The sequence below is a fragment of the Amblyomma maculatum genome, chromosome 1, assembly GCF_055883805.1.
Source record: "Amblyomma maculatum isolate TAMU_Amacu chromosome 1, ASM5588380v1, whole genome shotgun sequence".
Lineage (NCBI taxonomy): Eukaryota > Metazoa > Arthropoda > Arachnida > Ixodida > Ixodidae > Amblyomma > Amblyomma maculatum.
In genome coordinates, this window is record NC_139344.1 from 336,052,500 (window position 1) to 336,073,110 (window position 20,611).

General features: G+C 44.6%; 1 protein-coding gene across 6 annotated transcripts in view; it reads right to left on the reverse strand.

The window, feature by feature from the left end:
• The window catches only part of Dys (Dystrophin), a 517,227-nt gene that overhangs the window by 315,551 nt on the left and 181,065 nt on the right, over positions 1–20,611 (reverse strand). For all 6 annotated transcript variants that reach the window (XM_084587908.1, XM_084587892.1, XM_084587901.1 and 3 more), the window contains 11 exons: positions 19,881–20,039; positions 18,482–18,721; positions 16,400–16,702; positions 14,554–14,937; positions 10,798–10,970; positions 7,732–7,882; positions 6,510–6,685; positions 5,776–5,926; positions 5,292–5,402; positions 924–1,094; positions 376–562 (listed from right to left, as the gene is read on the reverse strand). In XM_084587908.1, the coding sequence (XP_084444034.1) occupies positions 376–562; positions 924–1,094; positions 5,292–5,402; positions 5,776–5,926; positions 6,510–6,685; positions 7,732–7,882; positions 10,798–10,970; positions 14,554–14,937; positions 16,400–16,702; positions 18,482–18,721; positions 19,881–20,039 (2,206 nt within the window). The remainder of the gene's footprint in view (positions 1–375; positions 563–923; positions 1,095–5,291; positions 5,403–5,775; positions 5,927–6,509; positions 6,686–7,731; positions 7,883–10,797; positions 10,971–14,553; positions 14,938–16,399; positions 16,703–18,481; positions 18,722–19,880; positions 20,040–20,611) is intronic.

Here is a 20,611-nt window from a genome sequence, read left to right on the forward strand (position 1 = left end):
TGTCGCAAATCGGGAACGCGGACCAGACGTGGATTCAGATAGCGGACCAGTTGAAGCGTGGATTCAGATAGCGAGCCCGAGTGAGACAGACCATAAGCAGCCAGCAGCATGAAAATAAAAATGAATTTTTAATTCCCATTCATCGCGTACGTGTTTTTACTATAAAGGTAAGGTTGGGATTGCGATTTTCCTATCTTCATTGTGACATGAAATTTCGACCTAAAAAATATCTAAATTTTTTTTCCCCGCGTAATGAACCCTCCCCCCAAATTTATGTCAACTTATCTGGAAAAAAGGTGGGTTCATTACGCGAGTAAATACGGTATGCACTTGTAAAGTAAACAGAAACTGAGAGATTGAAAGCCTGAGACCCACCTATGACCAACGAGAGTGGAGGTCCTATCCTGGAGACAATCTGCTGAATAGCATCCCATGATTCTTTGAGATGGTTAAGCTTGCTCGTTGAAGATGGGAGCAGCGGAAGCAGCTTCTCCACTTCCTTGGCCTTCGTCCCAATCTCTTGGATCGAGTTGCCATGCCTCAGAAGGGTATCTTCAGCTACCTGGTGGTAAGAGAAAACCAAAATCGACACAATTCCTTACACTTCGGTGGCTCCTTCACTGAAGAGCTCATTTTTGTACACATTTTCTTTGAACAAAATCAAATTAAATTTTCAACAAAGCTTGCAGTAATTTTAATAAGTTCTCTTGGTGTTAACAAGCTCTTCAGCCAAACCAAAAGCAGTAAAATGAAATTACATTTTCTACTAATAAGCAGTCTTGTGCACGTATATCCCTTCCTAACCATCATATCAAAAAGCACATAAAAGGGTGACAGCATGCATAAAGAAGCGCTACGTGTCTGTGAAGATTCCTTCGTGCATCCCTGCATCATGTACGAGTTTTGAATGCCCTCCTCCTCACCTTCACTTCTGGAGGTGGATCTCCCAGAAGCTTGGCAGCAAACAGCCTCTCCACATCCCTTCGGGTTTCACTCAGCCTCTGCTGTTCAGCTGCAATTTCCTCTTCGAACTCAGTAAGCTGAGGGATGTAGGATTCCAGCGTCTTGCGTGACTGCGGGAGTGTGGTGCTGGCCTAAAAAGTTACGAAACTTGTGCCCATCAAAAGCAAGCTCACATAGATTACACATTTTTCGTGTTACACTCCCAAATAGCAAGTGCGAGAGACGGGCCAAAGGATTTGACACGATGAAAAGGGGTCCTCTCTTGTGATTTCCTGATTTTCATTAAGCCGAAAAATGGACATTCATGCGTCTTAATATGCATGAAAGAACATTTCCCGTCTACAAAAGCATATACACAGCTGTAATGATACCATGTGACTTCTGTGACTATATGCCCTCTCAGACTACTCCACATTGTTTTCGAACCTTATTTTGCTGCGTAAAGCACTTACAAAATCCTCCCATCTTTTGTCCTGCATGCGACCAGACCTCATCGAAGCATGTGGTCACACTCCTGTTATTCCATTATCCCCGAAGAGTTAGAAAGGCAAAGAACAAGAGCCCATGCTATTGAATAAAGCCAGAAGAGCCTCATCATTCCAACAAGAAGCTCAATGCGTGGCTCATCAGCTGTTTAGGTCAAACAAAAACCGGCTTGGGGACATCTGAAATTAATGCGCTCGCATTAGACTCCTCAGTTGGGAAAAACTGTCCTGCGTTGGGTGTCCTCCCAAGTCTCCACCTGCTATCTGTCACCTGCCATATTTGACAGGTGGGAAAGTGGAAGGACAAATTTCCCTCTCCCCTTGTAGGGGTGAGTGGGGGAAGAGGCCGGAAGGTGGCTGTCATGGGAAGAATGAAGAAGGTGGTTACCGTAGACAGAGGAGGCTCTGGCGTTGGCGGAGGAATGCGCAACCTAAGGGTTGTTTACCTGCTGGGTGACCACCATGAAAGATGGAGTGTGAGGAGTAAAGCGAGCCTAGAGAAAGAGCGGAGATACAGTCGAACCTCATTATAATGAAGTAGTACCGGGCGCAAAAATTGTTTGTTATATCCGATATTCGTTATAAAAGTGCGCGCCCAAATTCCTGTAAATAAGTTGGCTAATAAAATGAAACAAAATGCACACTAATATGGACAACCCAAAGGTGCGAGAACACACAATTTTTTAAAAATTAAAAACTGGGTATAAGCATGAAATCTTGCTTTTCGTTCTGTGTTGGAGAGCAAAAATAAATACTAAGGGATGTTGCCTCCATGCACAATTTGCGCGACAGAGCCAAGGAACTCGGGGAGTGTAGCACACGCGTACGGGTCGGTCGCAGTGGCAAAGGCGGGGCAGCGGCTCACGCCATGTCGACGCAATGGTGATGATATGCCAGTCACATGCCTGTCAGCCGTTGCTTGGCCGGACTCGAGCAGCGGCGGCAGCAATGACGCTCGAGTCCGGCCATAGCCGTTCATGACCTCCGAGATCACCGCGCATAGAGGTGTAATCTCGGAGGCCATGGGCCGTTCGTGCTAGTTTTTGTCGCCGCTGCTAGACGATGCGGCAAGCGAACGCGCGGTTGGTTTAAACCCACTTCAGTGGCACCGCTCGAATCTAATCTTCTAAAGGACGTAGGTACAGTCACAACAGAAATAGAAAATGAGCTCTAAGCCAGGAACATTGACAATCGCTTAGTCCACATGTGGGAAGCGAGGCACAGTATGGAAAAAAGATGGGCTATGCAAAAACACAACAAAAGACTTAGGGTCAAAATAGCCAACCTAAACAAGGAAATTTAAAGTCAAGCCTCCCAATTGGCTTAACAACAGTGGCATCAAATATATGCGACAACTTTAATGGCAACATGGGCACGCGAGATGCGTGGAATTTACTGCGACATCTTCTCGATCCTGAATTCAGCAGGAAATCCAATGAATCCTTCACGTTAATGACCTCACGAATGAGGAAATCATTAATGCTCTTAAGACTCATTATTTTAACATCTCTTCGTGACAAAAAACCCCTACCGGAATATAAAGGTAATCCGAACCCTCACATCGACTACGACATAACGGAGGCAGAAGTCCAAGCAGCAATTCATTATATCTGCACACCCTCGGCATCCGGCGCAGATGGGACCACAAATAGTATGCTGAGAAACCTAGATCAAAACCCTATCTCCCAACTTACCAACTTCGCCAACGAATGTTGGAATAACGGATCATTACCCGAAACGTGGAAGCAGCCAAGGTAACATTTATTCCGAAACCAGGAAAAAAACTTTCAATAGAAAATCTGAGACTGATCACCCTCACCTCGTTCCTATGTAAATTATTCGAACACGTAGCCTTGGAAAGGCTTCTGTCATACATGGACGAGTGGGATCTGTACCCTCACACTATGTTGGGATTCAGACCCCTTTTGTCTACACAGGACACTATGTTAAGGATTAAGCATGAAACCTTGGCACCTGAGACGAATAACAGGATAAGAGCCATGTTATCTCTCGGCCTCACAAAAGCTTTTAATAATGTGACCCACAAAGCTATCACAGGTGGCCTACCTGAGCTGCAGGTGGGCGTCAGGATGTATAATTACATCAATGCCTTCTTAACAGGTAGGACCGCAGAAATTCAATTAGGATCTAGTCATTCTAACAAGTTCCCACTAGGAGGCAGGGGCACACCACAAGGCTCAGTACTGTCCCCATTTTTCTTTAATCACTTTAATAAAAATGGCACGCTAATTAGAGCAAATTCCAGATCTACAACACTCTTTCTATGCCAATGATATTACTCTAGGGACAACCAAGGGTCACGCCAGCATAATTGAAGACACGCTGCAGCAAGCAGCAGATGCGGTAGTGGAGGGGACGAACAAAATTGGCTTGGAATGCTCATCTAAAATATCGGAACCTTTAATCATCACATTTAAATGTTAACCATCATGTTAACCATCATGTTTAAATGTGAAACCATAAAACCGCCGGAGGGCCTGCAGATTACCGATTCGGAACAGTGGGAGGCCGCATTGCTTAGCTCTGATCCAGGCCGGCAACACGCCATCACGGCCTGGGCCAAAGAGGTCGTCAAGCGCTATCGAGCGACAACCACCCCTGGGACGGCTTGAGGAGAATGTCTCACGAAGAAAAAACACACCAATTTCTCCTCAGTAAAGTTTTCTCCTCCTCCTCCTCCTCTGAGTCCCGCCATGGCAGTTTATGACCTCCAAGATCCTCACGCGTGGAGGTGTGATCTCAAAGGCGATAAGCCGTTAGTGGCAGTTTTTATTGCCGCTTCTAAATGACGCGGCATGCGAACGCGCGGGCGATTTAAACACACTTCTGCGGAGGCCGATTCAATTGATTGAAAAATTGTGTTTTTGGTGTCCTTTTCGGCTCCTTTATGCTTTTCTGAAATTTTAATGCAAAAAAAACATTCCTTATAACTAATCTAGCGTCAAATTTTAAATTTTTTCTTTCGTTACACATAAAGAACTCCCATAAAAATAAACCATAAACCAACCAGACTTCGATTTTAGTTCATTTTATCCGATAATTCGCTATATCTGTGCTCATTATAGTAAGGTTCGACTGTATCTGAGTGGAGCATGCACACAGGGTGCCACACTTTTGCTAAAATGGTTGTGTGCCAAACAGCACTGTGCGGTGCTTGTGAATGGTTTATGAAAGAATTTTCAATGAGCGATTTGAAAAGGTGACGAAGACATGCAACAAGTCAAATGATTCAAACAGCAATGCTTTTGGACAGCGCACAGTGACAGATGAGGAATCCTGCTCTCGAGGGGAAAAGAAGTAGAAGCATGCAAGTGTAAAGAGATAAAAAGAAGACTGAGTGTGGAAAAAACGTGCATATAAGAAAATGTGCATGATATGTTGTGCAAAGGGGAACGAAAGTCTAAACTTATGCATTTCCTTCAAATCAACTCACCAATTGCTTCTTTCCTTTTTGCCATTGTTAACATTATATGAGATGCTGACAAAAAAGATAATTTTTAAACTTCTTACAGTACCTTGTGAGGTTATTTAGCCGTTGGCATGACCCCCCTTCCCATGCCTCCAACACCATTCCTATGTGGCAAGTTCTTAAGAAGGTACCGAGGAAAGAAAAGAATGCATCTCCCACTCCCCAAGCCATCTTCACCAACAGCCCAAAGGCTAGAAAAGTTGGCACTACTCTGTCCTTAAGAGAGTACATAGAGACCACAAACCATCCAGGCCACTAGACATGCTAAACAACCACAGCTACCACATCTAGGCAGCATCCCGCCTGATGAAAGTGCATTTAGAAAAAAAAAAAAAGATTATAATGACACTCACCTTCTGAAAGCGAGCTTCAAGGCTCTCGACTTCAGCAGGGCGGACTAAGGACCCACCCAGGATGACAGACAAAAGGTTTGATCTCTTGGCTCCTATTTCCTCCTCACATTTCTGCAAGAGAAGTGCACAATGTCAGAGGAATAGGTGGGGCGAAACCCTTTCAAAATTAACCGCTACCAGTTATGCAACACCACAAACAATAATCACCACCACCAGCCTGATTACAGCTACTGAAAGACCTGCTGACCCGCAATCAGCCATTTTAATGCTATTCCGTGAATTACAGCTTCAGGCACTGCGCTTTTATACGTATAATAAAGGCAATTTCTTCATCACTTTAGTTCAGTAAATTGCTTTGAAACTTTTTTATACAAGATCTTTTGCTCCACCTTCATTTTTCTAACAGTTCCAGTTCTAGCAGTCAATTCTTGAAGGCACCATGTCACTTTTGCAGCTCTTGAAAGCTCTTGGGTGCTCTGCTTACCTTCAGCTGTTCAAGCCTCTCTTTTGTGCTTTCAATGCCATCCTCTTCATTTGGGGTGTACGACAGCAAGCGCTCAACCTCCATTAACCAGGGCTTCAGCTCCAGCAAGTCCTCCTTCACTTGCTCCGAGCGAGAGTTGTCAACTGCCAGCCTAAATTATTGCACGAAAAGGAAAAAAGAAACCGCGTTTCATTCCAGGTAATTCACTAGGCACGCTACTAGACGGGGCAGCTTATCGAGGTGGATTTTAACCTGTAGGAACCTGCTAAAGGGGCACTGAGGACAAGACGAAGTTGGGCTGCTTTAATAGGTCCCTGATGTCATAGAAACTACTGTCACTAAAAAAAGGGCTCTTATAAATTAGAAAGGGCGCTAAAGTTAAATACAGATGGCACCACCATAGGCTGCTTTCACAAGCAAACCACGGCAGCAACGGCAACATTAATTTCTTTTATTCTTCTTCCTTTTTTCTTTTTTTAACAGATCTCTGAGGACAGGTTACACAGGCATTCACTTCCAAACTGATCATAGAGTTCACTTTTCAGTCTTGGTGCCACAAGTGTGAACCAAGTAGAAGGGAGAAAAGACGTTCCATGTTTGAGTCCATCGTTCTCTGCGGTAAATGCATGCTTTAACCAGCTGGACAAACACTGACATAAACACAAAGGGCCAAACAAATCCAAAAGAAAAATTAGCAAAAGTAGCATTAGCATTATAGTACAGAATCTACCCACCTCTCTCTTCTTGACTGAAGTTCGGAAATGATGGACTTCCACCGGCGGGTCAGGGTGTCCAACTTCTGCTGCAGCAGCACGCCATCTGCAGCCGAGCACTGCTCCATAATCTTCTTAGTCATGATCTTTACATCCTCAAAGTGGGGCATTTTTTCAGTGACCTGTTTCTCCATAGACTGCGACAACAGAAGAAAAGCAAGGCATGTTTTACAAGTGATGCAAACAATTACTCTTCATGCCACCTGACTAGCAGAAGCAATAGTTTATTAGCAATAAAATAAAAATGTCATCGTGCGTTGGCAATGTGATAGCATTACACGCTATTGATGCCTCCAATGACTGACTTTTATGATCAAGACCGAATATTTTTGCCTGATGAGGCTTCTGGTATTATCGTAATAAAATCAGTGCAACACTATCTTGAACATTTTTAATGCTCACGATTTTGAGCATATGAACTCTAAACTCTGGAAATATCGTAATAAAATCAGTGCAACACTATCTTGAACATTTTTAATGCTCACGATTTTGAGCATATGAACTCTAAACTCTGGAAATATCCCAGCAAGGCTCTGCTGTAGTTACCTGCAGATGTTAAAAGGATTGTTTAACAAAAAAAAAGTCAGCAGCAGACTATTTATGAGTACAAAATTAGAAACCACACTTCAGGTCACAGTACGGGGCTAGCACAATAGAATATAAATGGGACCCTTTGATGAAAAATTGTGAGTTAGGACACATTAGCAAGCGAATGTGATCTAGCCGCTAACCAAACAGTTTTGCCAAGAAAGAAACTTGTGGTTAAAGTAATCGTCATTACCCGTTGACAATGCAACAGCATTAGACATTTTATTTATCTAATTTAATGCACACCAATAATAACTTAAGTGATTGGTTTATACTTCCTACCAGTTTATAATTTGCTGCATGCTTGCGAGATAATGCTTCGCTTTCAAGTTCCTTCTTTCTTTCTTTTCTTTTTTTTGTCAGCAAAGTATCCACAAGTCCGAATTTCAGCTTGAACATACATGTGTCCACATGTATAAAGCAACAGTCACCAAAGCTAATCTGTCTGCACCAACGTGGACACAAATCCTTTTTTTATGTGCTAATCACACAGTACGTGACATCACAATGTGACAACAGTGGACAGCAGGTTTCCACTCCAACAAGCCTTTTAAGCTATCACTTCAAACAACTGAGTTAAGTAAAATGAGCTCACCTCTTGATGTTTCTGCGACAGTTCAACATCAAGGTCCCCATTAGGAAGGTGGCACTGCACAAGAATTGTCTCAATTTCTTCCATCCAAAGGCTGAGGCCTCGAATACTTGAATCGAACTGCTGCCAGAATTCTCGTGTCTTCAGCCACCGACTGAAACGCAATAATAAAAGCTTGTGAAGATGATTCCTCTAGTTATTCCCCTAACTAATGCTGTTAACAACTTTAAGATACTGCGTGTACAAGAAAGAAAAAAACTAAATCAGAGAACGGGAAAAACTGTTCTTGTCACATAAAATTATGCTTCTTTTAACGCCTTTCATACTGGGGCAACCTGCAAAAGAACAATCGGGTTTTCTACGCGAGCATGAATTGTGAGCCTGAAACTTTTGTAGTAGCTTTTGACGCATAAAAAAATAAAAATTAATTTTATAAGCGACACAACCTTGAACTCAAATATATTTAGACAGGAAGTCACAACATAACTGTTGCAGATATGACACATGCTCATAATTTTGCTATTCCTAAAAGCACAGCATTACATGACGCAACAAAATGCTCTCGTATAAAAGCCAAGACAGTATGCACAAATGAGTGAATAAAAGGAAGAACTTGTATCTTTTTCTTTTTTCATGCAAAAGTTGAAAACCTCTGCCAAACAAACATTTATACAGTCAAACCCAGATATACAGAATCTGGATATTTCATATTATTGGCTATATTAAACAGACAGACTATCCCCTTGAAAATGCTTGGCAAAAGCATAGGAAAGTCGCACAGTACACTGCACTCACATTCAGCCAGTCATTCAATGTAACGAATGCCACACTGCACCCCTGCGAATGGCCCTTCAGCTAACAGCACTCGTTGATCCCTTTTCAAATACTAAGGTGGTTTGGATGCATCATCCTGGGGACCTGCTAGCACCGCTAGCCCCGTAAAACCGTGCAGCAACGTGAACGCTGAGCAAGCTTCAAGGTGGCCTTCGGTGTGCTGTGTTTGTTTTTTCCATGCCAAGTCACTGTCATACAGTGAAACCAAATCAAGCTAATAAAGACCTGCTGGCAAGCCTCGCATGGGAAGCTTCACTGCTGAAGGCATTAGGAAAGCAAGGAAAAACAAATGTGCCCTAATTTAAAGTTTAATAAGCAACTGTTCTATTTATAGTGTACTGGCAACCAGATTAGACATTATATGACAGACAGTGGCTATGGTTCCAAAGCACAAAGCTTCGATACAAAGCTGGTTACGCCTCCAGCAATGAAAATGGACCAGTGTGCTGCCAACATGCCGCTGTGTAAGACGCAGCTGCGAGAGTTACACCACTAGAGCAGGTGCAATGTATTATTGGCTCAGGGCTGCAGACAAGATTACTGTATTTACTCGCGTATAACCTGCACTAAAATTTGAAAAAATGCAGTGGCTACACGACAATGCACGGGCTCCCCATGTAGTCCGCCATCCTAATCGTCATTGACGCTTGGCAAGCCGATAAGAAGCCAACAAAAGGCATGGCCAAATCCACATCCATGGGATATTCTGTTTATTCTCCACGCCATTAGTCACACTTTGTTCAGACAGTGGTCGTTGGGCCTTTTGTCAGGTGCTGCTTCAGCACCCAGTCAATACAGTTTGCACTGTTGGCCTGCTTTGTTTTGGCGTCATGAGTGCAACTCGGCAGCAGTCTTTCACAGCGAAAGAGAAGCTAAAGATTATAGCCACTGCCAAAGAAATCGGCAACAGAGCTGCAGCATATTATGACGTCGACGAATCGTGCATTCGCGACTGGATGAAGAAAAAAGAGAGCCTTGATACAATGAACCGGGACAGGCGAGAGTTTCGTGGTCCGAAAACTGGTTTGTACCCCCCCCTCGAGATGCAGCTTGCCAAGTTCATTGAGGAGGATAGGAGTCGTAGTCACACTGTTTCGACAGATATGGCTCGAATGGAAGCCCTGAAGCTGGCCCGGGAAATGAACATTCCACGCAAGTTTCATGCAAGCTGTGGATGGCTGCAGCGCTTTATAACACGAAATGGATTTTCGATGCGACACGGCGAACAACAATGTGCCAGTGGCTTCCTGATGCTTACGAGGAAAAATTGTTGAGCTTTCAACGATATGTCATCGGACTTCGGAAGGTGCGCAGCGATTTGCTGTCTTAAGTCCATGCTACAGCCACTTGACACGTGCCTGAACAAGCCGTTCAAGGCACACGTGAAGCGGCTATATGCCTAGTGAATGGCCGACGGCCTTCACGCCCTCACGCCGATGGGATGCATGCGAAGTCCTCTGCCAGTGGATCGCAGACGTGTGGAAAGCGATACCGGCCAACTTGGTGCATAAGAACTGTAAAAAATGTGCCATCATTAACAGCTTGGATGGTTCCGAGGATGATTACGTCCTTGAGAGTGGCGATGAAGCCTCGGATGGTAGCAGTGAAAGCGGCAACGATTGAGAATTGGATAAACAGTGACGTTGTGGCGGTCGTTTGAATAAATGTTGCGAAAATAAAATGATCACTGAGTGTGCAGTTGTATCTTTCTAGTGCTCATTTTTTTTTTACAGATAGACATGCTGGTTATGAGCGAGAACTTTTCTTTTTTTTCCGCGGAGTTAGGGGTGCGGATTATATTCAGAAGCGGGTTACACACGAATTGATAAGGTATGTATAGCAATTTTTATACATAAAATTATCTCTATATTTTGCAATCCCCTCACTGTTTGACATATCTGGTTTTGACTGTAGTTACTTTATTGATGTGCTTAAGCTGGCAGAAGCAATGCAATAGGCTGCATACTATCAGAAGTGTGCAGTGGTGAGGACAGCCACTACAATAAGCCTATCTGAAAATAGTATCACAGGAAGATACCAGTGCCCTTTCTATAGAGTTGTGGCAGTAAATGCAGGAGACGGGTAGGCACAAGATGCAATGGGAAGAGACTGGCATCACAGGATGGGAGGGTGAAGGAATTAAGGTTGTCAGAGTAGCAGGTCCATGTGTTTTTGGAGTCGTTCAATGTTGCCACTGAGGCAGTGATGGTGCAGTAAGTTGTACCCAGAACTCACCTGTGGCGGTCTGCGTACACCTGCTTCAGGTTGGTCCAATCTTCAATCATCTTTTCCACGGCACGGGAAACTTCTAGAGCATCCTTGTCATTTGCTTTCTGCATAATGGACTCCTGCTCCTGCTTCACAGAGTCCACGGTGGGCTTGAGTGTGTCCAGGGCTTCTTTCACAGACTGGCGTAAAATGAGAAAGATAGTAGGAATCGAGACCTTAGTGAGCGATCGCACCTGAAAGATTATAATGTAAGCCGCATAAAGTAGCAAAGACTGCTCGTAATCAATCAGGTTGCCAGCGCAGCATGCATACACCCTAGGTCAAAGGCCTTTGACCCCATAGGTTGCACCACAGCGACAGTGCAGCACATCCAGCTTACAGAACCCCGAAGATCCAAACATGACATTGCAGGGATAAGGATTCTCCTCGTCCTATAAGGAAAGTCCAATGCCTGTACTTAGTGCTATTTATGAGCCTAATTCGTACCATCATTTCCAGTATGAAGCCTGCAGACCATACATGTTTAAAAGTTAAAATTCTGCCCTTTGAAAACTCTCTGTTGGTGTGGATCACACAGTATTTTTGTCTATGTCACCAAATATGACATCAAACTCCCAATAGTTATTCCATCGTGAAGTTTTGTGATTGTACTTGCACGGTGGGTGCAAGTGAAAGTTTTAAAGCGAAAGTTTCACTACTGCACCTCGGGCCAAGGTCAGCGACGGCTCAGGTTTGACCTTCAGTGAGCCAAAGGACGAAGTGTGGCTATAAGCAAAGACCATGCACCACCCATACGGTGTCGCACCACCTTTGACCTTTGATTGGAAGTGTGGCTATAAGCAAAAACTATGCTGACATTTGTCGCCCCTAGGAATTGAACCACTATCCCTCCAATCCGCCTTTTGCGCGAGGATGTGGCGCCATCATGCGGGAGCGGGCGGGAAACACATTGAGCGGCAGTGTAGCAGACGACGCGAGAGCGCACCATACGAAATGGCCACGCCAACGCTGGTAGAAAGCGAAAGCTTCCCCCCTTTTTTGGCCTCGTAGCGGAAAGTAGTGACAGTGATTGCAGCATATCATGTTCATGCAGTATGGGGGAAGGTAGAGCGTTTTCACAATCCACTCATAACGCACGTACGCATATACTATCTTCGTATTGTAAGAGCGTGTAGCGCGGGCCGTGTTCGACGTGACAGAATGAGACGCTCTCAGCGTGCAGGTTTTCGGCAGACAGGAGAGCGTGGGGGCAGAGAGAGAGAGGGGGATCTCAAAGGGCAAAGCAGCCAGGGGTTTGTTGATGCTGCAGAGCTAGGTGGAATCATCTCCTGTGACTTTGAGCGGCGCATATGAGCGGGGTGTCTTGAGTTACCGAGCACAATGCGGTCACCGCGGCGCCGGCATGGTGCAATGGGCGTCGCTTCCTCCTCGCGTCATATACAAACCGTGCAGCTATAGGATTTCATCCACGAAGATCGGCAGAGAGTCACATATACACACCCCGTGAAAAGGGCATTGTCCCGGCCGGAATGCACACCTGCAGGAAACGCGCTGCATTTTTCTGGCAATGGATGATTCAGAGCTGTAGCCGGTTTCTGGCCTCAGGAGTCAGAACGGATGTGGTCGCAGTGGTGAAAAGGTTCTCGGTGCGCAGAGAATGGTCGTTCTGTTGTGAAAGGATCTCCAACATTCATTTCTGCCTCCGCCGCGATTTCTGCGGAATCAACAACTTCGTGACACATGTGAATCTCCTACATATCTGATGCGCATCTCGGTCAGGAACCAACCCTGTTCTACGTCCAGAGCGATCCACTCTGCAAGTGAACGAGCATGAACCCTCCAGGAGACTCATTTATTGTGCCGGGCGGTTTCCTTGACGTTGCAAACGGTTGGACGAAGACGACAATTATCAAGCTCCCTAACGAAGTGCATCTGATAATTCGTACACCAAAGGAACAAAATCCGGATGCTTTGGCGTGCACGAAGGCAAGCCTTTAATTAAAAAAAAAATACTGTGCGTCGTGCAAGTGTCAAGTGCGTCATATGCTCCGAGCGGCAAAAACACAGATACTACAGGTATGTATGCATCTAAGCGAAATAGGCATAATGAAAAGTACCTACTGGAGTTTTCACCCAGGCTGTAGCGCACCAGTGATAGCTGCAATGAGGATTTCTTTGGTGCGTGATTGCTTCAGTTGCACCGGGGCCTGAAGGCGATGTATTTTGTCCCTTCTTATCTTTATGTGCGAAAGGGCTAGGTAGCTTAGATATCACAGGCGGCTGTGTGCGCTAGGCCGTAATATTTAGCATGTTTTATCGTGACTGCCACCTCACTAACAAGAAAAAAAAATACGGCGTTTTAATGCACTGCCGTTCGCGAGCCTCATGACCAGCTCAACCACTCGGCTCGCGAACGGCGGTGCATCACAACAAACGTCCAATTTTTTCTTTTTAGTCAGACGGCAGTCGCGATAAAACATGCTAAATATTATGGTCTAGAGCACACAGCCACCTGTGATATCTGCACTACCCGGCCCCTTCGCACATAAAAAAAATAAACGACAAAATACATCGCCATCAGACGCGCCGAACAAGTGCTCAATGCGGCTATCACTGGTGGGTTACAGGCTTGGTGCAAACTCCGGTAGATACTTTTCATCATGCACATTTCCTTTAGATGCATACATACCTGTAACGAAGTGTTTTTCGCACAGTCGAGAGCACGCAGTCGGCTGCCAAGGTCGCCCATTCACGTCTTGACGCTTGGTTGCCCTAATCCAAGCTTCACGCCGTTGCAGGTTGTGGCTCGCCGAAGGAAACCTAACAAAACGCGTCTTGCATCCCGGCACGCCTCGAGAGTGGCAGCCGTAAGCGGCACAGGTGGTTGGCATCGTTTTACCGAGGCTGTGAACGTACCGCGCCTCCAGCCCCCGTGCGTTGGCTATGAGTGCGGCGACGAGAAGCGCCGTCGACGCCTCTCAATGTGTTTTCATCAGTCGCCGCTGGGGCTTCGCGCATGCGCAGAAAACTCGCGCAAAAGGCGGATTGTTCTTAGCCAAGCACGCAAACTTCTAATCCATGCCAAGTTCGTGAGAAACAGATCGTAACTCTTCTTATATAGCATAACGATGATAGAAGCGATCACAATGATGATGTACCCAGTGATGGCAGTGATGATGATGATGATGATGATGATGATGCAGTTAGTGATAATGATACTGATGGCAGTAGTGATGACATTGATAGTGCATTTAGTTGATAAAGATAATAGTCGTGATGGTGGTGATGAGGGGTGGCAAGAAATGTAACCGAGCCTAACGAAGCTTTCACTTCGTCCGGGTTTACAGAATAAAACCACATCTTCCCCCCCCCCCCCCCCTCTATTTTTTTTTCCAGATGCTGCGCACAAGGCTATTAAAAGCCCATTTATGCCACAATGTATTTCATGCAGGCAGATGCAAGGCAAATCTAAATCTGTGCAGTATAAGAAACACAGCGCTCCCTCAACTTTGTCAGTCATTGGCAGGCCATCTGAACCCTGAAATCACTAGTATCAAGGGCTGGTATTACAGTGACTGCACAGAACAGTCAAGTCCTACCTTGCATATAGGAAATGATAAGAGCCCTATTTCAAACCACCAAGGTGGAAGCGAACAGACTGACATTAAATCTGCTGAAATGCAGTGCACAAGACCAGCCATAACACCCTTCATTCACCACCCCTCAGCAACCCACAAGCTGAGTCTCCCTAGCAATTCTCACCTTGAGAATACCCTCCTGCTTCTCGAATTCCTCAAAGTCCTTGCCGCAGAGTTCCGGAGCGTGTGCCTGTCTGCCCACAGCGAGCAAAGCCTCCCGCACCTTGGCCACTTTGGCCACGTAGTCGGGAATGCAGGTGACTGCCCCTGAGTCAACGATGACGGCCAGAGGCTGCTCAGTCTGCGTGCTGTCAGCCACCCGACATGACGGCTCGGGAGAGTGGAGCACCGCGATTTGGCCCTGGGCCTGATTCCAGAGCTGGAGCAGTCTCTGCAACAGGGCTTGGGTGGCGGCTGATGGCACCCCACGCTCTTGTTCCAAGGAACGCGCCTGCTGCTGCAGGGAAGACACCTCCTGGCCCACACGGGCTGCCTGCTCCAGGGCGGCCTGCAGATTCACGCCATTGGGGAGAGGTTATTATTATAATCATTATTATTATATTATTATCACTATTAGTATGTAATTGTTCCTTCGTATGTTGAGCGACTGAGCAGCTTATATATAAATTATTACTACAATTAAACCTGCATGTACCTAACCTCCACTTAATGAAAGTGCTGCTCTTGATAACCTTGATATAACAACTTGCAAATTCTACCTAATTATTGGTTAGTGACATGTTACGCCAAAGTTCGGCTAAACCGCGTATAGTATAACAATGATAAAGTGCGAACAGTCATGAGGAGAAGCAATCGCAGCTAGTGAATGCAGTCGACACGTCAAGATACGACTCATGAAATCAGCAATCGTCCAAATAGACCTCTCCAAACCTGCATCGCATATAACAGTGATGCCCGCACACTTCATGCATGCGTGCTACGGCAGGCATGGCGACGGTCAGAAGTCTCCCTTTGCCAAGATATAATCCAGTAGATTCATGCCAACCAGTTACTGGCATTGGGGTGTGCACATCAAAGAGCTGTGATCTTTCGGACACTGCTTTACGCATTCCTGGCATTTTAGATTTATTTTGGAATGGTGTCACACTGTTCTAATGCCTACACGTATTACTCTCTTGTATCCATGTGCTTCCTCAGACATTTTAATATGCTGAACCATTGCCATGCAATTAGGTATCCCCAAAATGTGACAGGGCCATTTCTGAACATGCACCACAACCATATCCCTGACATTCATTAAATTAAACTGCTGTGATGCAGTTTTTGGAAATCTCATTAGGGGCATTTAATAATACTAAACTTTGGATCATTTGAACATTTTTTCCTGTCCCTTAATTAACGAGATTTGACTCTGCTGTTTTGAGCTATGCCTTTGCGTGTAAGCACCTATTTCACTTGATTTGACTGCTTCTGATCAAAAACACTCCACCTCCAGTGCAAAGCAGCAGTGAGAAGATTTCTGTCCAAGGAAACAGCTACAAAAACGTAGGATACTCTCTGTACTCTAACCGATGAGCTCCAAACTTAAATGACAACATTTTTCTTAACTATTACTCATACCAGCTGCACATCAGGGAAACTTGAACTCTGCACCACTTTTGCAGCTTTCCACATCGTTGTCATGTTCTTAAGGTCCCTGACATTATACTCGCAATGACTGCTGCGTGCTTACTTTTTGCAGCAGACTCTCCTTTTTGTCTGTACACCGCAGGTTGCTTACACTGGGCATCTTTTAAAAGTGCTTAACAGTTCCGCGAACTGTATGTACTTACTGTATTTTACATGACGCATGCCATTACCTTAAATGCCCCAGAGCAGCTGTGAGGGCTGTTCTTGCACACAGTAACAAGCAATTGACACAATTTGATTTCCTTTGAGTCACTTACATTTTAAATAAATGAATTTTATTTCATCTTACGTTACATCACAAGGCAACCATAACTGCCCACCTTTTGGCGGCTCTGGACCGTGCGCGCATGTTCGAGGTTTCTCAGCAGCAGGACCATCTGCACCACGGTGGCATCTGTCTGCTGCTGAAGGAGCTTCCAGCGAACCACCAGGTCCTGGTAGTGGGAGCGGCGCTGCTCGGCTCCCCTCTTCACCACGTTCCACTTGGAATCCAGGGCCTCTGCCTCCGACCGCAGCCGCTCCAGGGCAGTGGGCACAGGGCCCAGGCGTGGTGCGGCCCTGTCCACATCTGTTGACACCTGGTCGACTGCCAGACCAAGGTGCTCGATTTCCGAGGAGAGCTTCTGCAGAGGGAAACCAGCAGCAGCCCCAGAGACACCCAGATTCACACAGTGCCCCGACAGGCACAGTCTAACCAATGGTACTTGCGGAAAAGTGTAAGCAAGCAAAATATCAAAATTCTTAGAGGATCTACTGTCAATACAATTCCACTCCTCTCTAAACCTAAAAATTCAACTTTACTGGGAATATTTTCCTTATTTTTTCCACCTTAGGAGATTCCCTGAAACAGTTTGGCCTTCCACTGTGAAGTTACAGGCTTTGTTCCTCGTTTCTTTACTAGATATCGTGCTTTGCATTTGTCATTCCTTTAAATACTCTCCACCCCTTACAATATTTGTGCACCTTCAACATAAAATTCCTGCGAATAACTTACAACAACAGTTTCTCGGACTGTCATGTGAACAAGTTCCATTGCTAGGTGCATCGAATTCAATGCCATGAAATCACACGTAAAATGTCCAGCAGAATGACAGCATGATGGTCTATTCGGTGACGAATCATTATTCACAATAGGCACAAGGAAGACAACGGACACAAAAGCAGCACCTACACAGCTGTTCATGTTAGCTTGTCCTTTTTTGACAGCATCCTTCAACCTAACAATGTCATTTTACATAACCTAAAGCTTTTAGCTCAATAAATGTGCAGGAATTTCGTCTGTCTAGGCAAGCCAGCTTCACCATATTTTGCACTTAATACCTTTCTGTCAAGGCAGCATAACAGCAAGGGCGCTACACATGACGTTTTCACAGAGCACTTCATTAAATTTGTGTCAATTAAAAATACCTCCATGTAACCTATTATGATTAACATTACAACATGTACCCTGTTAAAATGAGAAGTCAGTGTAGAATTTAGACAGTTTAATGTTAGCTATAATAGAATAAATAATATACGGTTAGAAAGAACGCAAAGGGGGGCTGCTTATTTATTTTCTCAAAAAGAAATTTAGAAAATTTTATGAGGAATATCAAACTGCCATAAGGCATGTTTACAAGTGCTTTTCCTTGAGGTCTACAATAAAGAATAAATTAAGGATAAAAAAAATAACTCAAAATCACACAATTGCATTACGCTTTAGCTCAAGGAGAGTAAACGCTTGAGTCCTGACTTTATACAACTTTGAGAGTGCAATGGTTAACCATCAAAAGTGGTAATGAAAGATATTTATTTTTCTACACTTTCAGCTAATACACCTGATGTTACAGGCAGTAACTTGGTTTGAATTGTCCCATTCACATTTCATTTACTCTACAAAGTGGAAGGTGTCAAAAGATCACTTCTACACAATACCACTGCACAGAATCAAAGTCATTACTCATGCCTCAGCCTAAAAATCTGTAAAATCCATGTCACGGCTTCATTACCACAAAATGTTAACTAAGGATCATTCAGTCAAGGAAGCAATTATAGTTGGTCATTATCATCCACCTGAGAATAGCTATTCAACTAGAAAGCAGACATATTTCCGTTTACTCAAAAACTTTGCACTTCAGCTCCAGGGCAACTGATGCTAAACTAATCTGCAATATAAAGCAGGGATGAGGTTAGTCCTATATCACTCTCCTTCCTTCCGCCCCCCCTCCCCCCCCTCCTCTCACCCAAGGGTTCCCTCTTAAATGCATTGAAATACAAATTCCTATTCATTTGACCATTAATTAAAAGCCACTTGCATTGGCACTTTCATAATTTGACGCTTCGCAAACATTTCCTGCAGCTCCTTCGAGTAAGGCTAAAGGATGCTCCGCAACAAAAACAAATAAAACAAGTGAAAATCTTACCTTGATTGTCTGCTCACTTTCCTCAAGGACATCATTGGTGACTAGTTCGGCGCCCCTGTCCAAGTGAGCCTCCAGAGCCTCCACCCTCTTGCTCACTTGGCGGAGCTTGGCCTCAAGCTGCTCAACTGCCGAGGGGTCTGTCTCCGACGACGTCGAGGACAGGTTGACAGGCGACGCTCTCAGTTCATTCAAGAGGGTACGCTGAACCTCAATGAAAACCGGCTCCGTGGTCTGTGTGGTCTGAGAAATAGGCATTGCTAGTCAGAGTTGTTCAGTTCAGTCAAAGTTGGACAAAAGCACCTGCACTAGTACCAGGGAAATTTACCTGCGTTAACCATTTAAACTGTAAATCTAACAGTTAACACTATGATCGGCAAAATGGTTACAACCATGATCATAACTTATCCGCAGTGGTCATCTTAGCAGCAGATTCAGTTGCACATATTGAATGTTGCATCACTCAGAAAAAGAAAAAGACGTGAGTACTTGGCTGGATTGGCGAGAATTAATTGAAAGCAAAAAGAAAAAAAGTTACGCAAACATAAGAACCAGGAGCACCATCTCTCGCACCTGGAAGGTTGAGGTGCGCTCTTCGCTTCACATCTCGCGTTCATCTGCTTTTGTCAGCCTGTTGCGACAACGGCTGGCACTGCCACTGCAACAGTTGCAAAACTGTATTTTCTGGTATAGCATACCCGCATGTGATGCAGACTTTTAATTAATTCTCACTGATTCAGATAACTGCTTGACGGGAACATACTATTAAGCAAAACTTACAGCCAAATGGCCCCTCTTGGCAAAATTTGAAGCGCAAACAAGAGAGCGGGTTGGTCGAGAGAATCTTTAATTTTTTTTTCCCTGAGTAAGGCAACACCAATTAGTCATTTATTTCACGTAGTTCTGAAACCTTCTAGCCCATGTCGAATCACGAGTGGCAAATGCTACTGCCATATAACCTGAATTGAACACTGTATAAAGACTCACACTGTGTCACTGATGCTGACACTTGAATTGCAATCTTACACGCATATGTTTCTATTTTATAAAAACAAGCATAATAAAGTGCTCCTTCAAATCAAATCTGAAGGTACTGCAGTGGTGGCCCGTGGCATGTGCATCTACAATGCATGCAACAGGTGTGGGATACAATCCCGAGAAACATGAGGTACATCTTGCTGCTCCAATTGCTACAGGCTTTCAGACTTGAACTGCTTTCGGTTTTCTTTGGGCTGAAGTGATTGCTGTGAACCCACGTCATGAAGGCAGAACAAGCCGGCCGCGGTGACTTTGTGTTAAACACGGCACTCTTTGGACAAACTGCTCTTGCGCCATTGAAAGGATAATAATAATTATCATTATCATCATTGCCCTCATAGTTCTCAAATCAAAAAGCAATCACCTTGAGCTTCTCCACCACTGCATTCCACCTTTCACTGAGAGCGCTCAGCTCAGACTCGACGGCCTTGCTGTACCTGGGCCCCTGACGCAGCAGCTCAAGAGCCTCTTCCTTGAGCACCTGCACCCTGGTGTTCTGCTCCGCCATCTCCAACTGCAGGTTCTGTCCGCACATGCACAGTCCCGTGATCGTCAATGAAGCATCACCCAAACAACGATTTATGCAAAATCTACAACACTGCGGGCCAATGCCAACCCCCATTTTGTGCTAGCCAAGTCTGCAAGAGTCTCTCAAGCAGCAGCTGAAATGGAGCGGCCAATGAGCAAGTAGGTAAGCTTCAGAAATATGATGAGTTTTGATTCAAGCATAGTGAATATGTGCCAGCAATCTGCACAAGCCAACTATTACATATATATATATATATATGCTTATAAACCACATCTGACAACAGATTCCCCCAAAGGAATGCTCTCAGCAAAATATCTAAAGTGTCAGTATATAGTATAGTATAAACTAGTGTTTCCTGGCAAGCTTATTATTGTTATTTACATCAAGAACATGACAACAAGGTTTTGTGCCAAATCTGGCAATCACAGTGATATATCAGGTTCTTTTCAAGAGCCCAACATACCTCACTGCTGTAGAAATGAACGAAATGCATAGATTTGAGCAGGATTGATTTGTGTGGTCAAAAGATTGTAATAATTTAAATGAAATTAACAAAGTAGCAAGCT